The sequence below is a fragment of the Brassica oleracea genome, chromosome C9 (genome assembly GCF_000695525.1).
Source record: "Brassica oleracea var. oleracea cultivar TO1000 chromosome C9, BOL, whole genome shotgun sequence".
Taxonomy (NCBI): domain Eukaryota; kingdom Viridiplantae; phylum Streptophyta; class Magnoliopsida; order Brassicales; family Brassicaceae; genus Brassica; species Brassica oleracea.
This window is the reverse complement of record NC_027756.1, coordinates 41,336,667-41,339,707: the sequence shown is the minus strand read 5'-3', so window position 1 is coordinate 41,339,707 and position 3,041 is coordinate 41,336,667. Positions and strand designations below refer to the sequence as shown.

The following is a 3,041-nucleotide window of genomic DNA, read 5'->3' as shown; positions in this document are numbered from 1 at the left end:
TAATGAAATTTACATTCTTCGCAAAAAAAAAAAAAGAGTATAATATTTACATCGTATGGTGGAGAAGAACGTGATAAACTTTGTCAGTTTGGACAATGCTGCATTTTCAAAATCGTTCTTCTAATGTATAAAAATTGACATGATGACAAGCGCATCATAGCAATGTACAGAAAGATACCTAGCTACAAAAGATAATTGTAGGAAGAAATACTGGATGTATAAGAAGATTTGAAGATGAGTGAGAAGCATTTTGTGTTTGTGGATGGTGCCGGGCATGGAATCAGACACAAGACATTGATGCTATCACCTGGTGCTTACTTGCCAAATTTCAGGCACCCACTACTTTTTCTTTTATATAAATGTAACTGTAGAAAGCTGGGAGACTAAACACAAACCCAAAGAATTAGAGATGTAACTCCACTGTTTTTTTATAGATTGAACTGTAAAGGCAGGGAGACTAAAGAAACACAAACATGTGTGAACTTGAGCTTCATGAATTAGAGATGCAACTTAGGTCATACATTAAACAGGCAAATTCATGTCCACTAAAAAAACACTTGAATTTCAACAAAACGCATAATCTGATTCCCATCTTCGCTTTCTACTCACTTGTAGAACTCAAAGTCCGTGTCTGGCTTCTTCACATTCGAGCGGTAACCCTTCTCGAAATCCTTGGGCAGTATCACATATCTGTTCTTACGCACCGCATGCATTCCAGCTTCCTGGCAGATTGCTGCTATCTGCGTTGTTCAACATAATATTGAATTAGTATGTTACTTGATATCTATCATCTTTGGTTGCAAAATACTCAAATGTAAGGATTTTCATGCAATCATTGTAGGGTCAGTTTCCATCAACATTACTACCAGATAAAGTAAATCAAACCACCTAACCGCCAATGTTGGGTTTTACGCATTATCTCACGTGCACAATTCTTAGAAAATCATTAGGTGGTGATATAGAAACAACGGAGAGGCAAACTCTAGTGGGAAGCATATAAAAGCAAGCAAAGTAAACTAACCTCAGCAGCGCTAATTTTATCAGGCCGTGAAACATAGTCTTCCAAGTCAACCTCATCACTTAGGTTCAGCTTGGCGGTGCATACCTACACAAGGAAAAAAAAAAAGAGTCAATAAGACAGAAAGTATGACATGTCATGTGATTAAAGATCATTAAAATTTAAACACATTCTCTTAAGAAACATTTGGTTTAACATTTCTTTCACAAGTTAATTCAGCATTCAAGTACTTGTAGTAGTTAACTAACCTGGAAAACAAGCCTCTTTTGACGTCTATCGGGAAGGGGGAACTCAATCTTACGATCAAGTCTCCCAGGACGTAAGAGAGCAGGATCAAGAGTGTCTGCTCTGTTGGTGGCCATTATGACTTTGACATTTACGGTCTGGTCAAATCCATCCATCTACATCGAAATTCACCAAAAACAAGTTAGAACACAACTTAACCTGAAACTAGGCATCATGGCATTTATAGACCACAATCTTGAAGTCCATAGTCTACACCATAAGATCTGAATTACACCTCAAGAGAATATCAAAATAAATACATACACTAAATTGTTTCCTGTTCTGACCTGATTAAGTAGTTCCATGAGAATACGCTGAACTTCCCTATCAGCTCCAGTCTGAGCATCGAACCTAGCAGTAGCGATGGCATCAACCTCATCAATAAAGATGATAGCTGGAGCATTCTCCTTGGCAAGACGGAAGACATCACGAACCATACGAGGTCCCTGCAATCAAAGTACAAGTTACAGTCACCAACTACAATCACCCAATATAAAAAGCCTCAAACAATGAACAAAGCTATGATTTTTTTTCAATACCTCGCCGAGGTACTTCTGCACAAACTCGGAGCCAACAACCCTAATGAAAGCAGCTGTTGTGTGATTAGCAACAGCCTTAGCCAACATAGTCTTCCCAGTCCCAGGAGGTCCATAGAGCAAGACACCTCGTGGTGGGTCAATACCAATCTGTTTGTAAAGCTCGTGGTGGGTAAGTGGTAACTCAACAGCCTCGCGAATCTCCTGCTTCTGAATATCACATCCTCCAATATCCTACAACAACAACAAAAGCTAATCTCTTTTCAAAAACCCATAATACCCTAATCTATATAAAGCCAAGACCTTTTCAAAAACCCAGAACCCTAATTTAGAAAAAGGAGGAGACTTTACATTGTAGGAGACGTCAGGCTTCTCGGATTGACTAAGAAGAGAGATGCTAGAATCCGCCTCAGGCGGCAAAACATCGACGAGGGCGTTCGAGTGACGGTGAAGGGCGACGGAAGCAGAAGGCTTCAGGTCTTCTCTGTTGATGGTGCTGAGAATCCGAACGTAGTAATTGGAGCCTGTGGTGGATCCGACGATGCCGTTGTTCTGATCCACCATCTCCATGAACTGGCCAATCACTAGGGGCACGGATTGGATTCTCTTGACCTCCTCTTGAGCGCGCAAGAGCTCTCGTTTGAGATTCTTTTGCTCGTCTTTAACGTATTCCTCTTGGATGTCCGTGAACTCTAGCTGCCGTTCGAGGGATTTGAGACGGGAGTAGGGATCTTCTTCGTCGGTTGTGGATTGATCCATCAGTGGCGGAGATGCTTTAGGGTCGAGAACCATCGCTGCGGCCATTGTCGTCTCGTCGGAGAGATCTGTGGAGTTTTTTGGAGTGGAGAAGAAGAAAAGTCAGTTGATCAAAAAAAAGAAAAAAAAGAAAAAAAAGAAGAAAATTGCGATTGTGAACGACGAAATAATATAGTGTGACGATTTTGATTGGCCTTATGTCTCTAACCAAGGCCCAACATCATACCGATTTTGATTCTGACCACTAGAATATGTAGATTTTACATTCACATATACTTTATCCTTCTTCCATATCAACTAGACATACTCTCTACATGTGGAGTACTTTACTGTACTCAAATGACTGAACTACCCTAGAACCATGACTACTCTAGTTAACTCTTTTTACCGTAGTTAAATTTATTATTTTTTACACACAACACAATTTACCTCTTTACCAAATCTTA

At 40.1% G+C, this 3,041-nt stretch overlaps 1 protein-coding gene across 1 annotated transcript; it reads right to left on the bottom strand.

Moving 5' to 3' along the window:
• Window positions 1-408: 408 nt before the first annotated feature.
• LOC106312950 (26S protease regulatory subunit 6B homolog) lies at window positions 409-2,745 on the bottom strand. Its single transcript, XM_013750656.1, has 6 exons — window positions 2,191-2,745; window positions 1,843-2,073; window positions 1,591-1,749; window positions 1,267-1,419; window positions 1,022-1,105; window positions 409-740 (listed from the first exon to the last, which is right to left on the bottom strand). Exons 1-6 carry the CDS (start codon window positions 2,641-2,643, stop codon window positions 606-608), a joined length of 1,215 nt encoding a protein of 404 aa, XP_013606110.1. The 5' UTR covers window positions 2,644-2,745; the 3' UTR covers window positions 409-605.
• Window positions 2,746-3,041: the final 296 nt, after the last annotated feature.

Coding starts and splice junctions, on each gene's coding strand:
- LOC106312950 (XM_013750656.1), bottom strand. CDS start 2,643: ATGGCCGCAGCGATGGTTCTCGACCCTAAAGCATCTCCGCCACTGATG. Junction 1,420..1,590: donor TCATGGAACTACTTAATCAG/GTCAGAACAGGA, acceptor ATTTCGATGTAG/ATGGATGGATTTGACCAGAC. Junction 741..1,021: donor ATAAAATTAGCGCTGCTGAG/GTTAGTTTACTT, acceptor TGAACAACGCAG/ATAGCAGCAATCTGCCAGGA.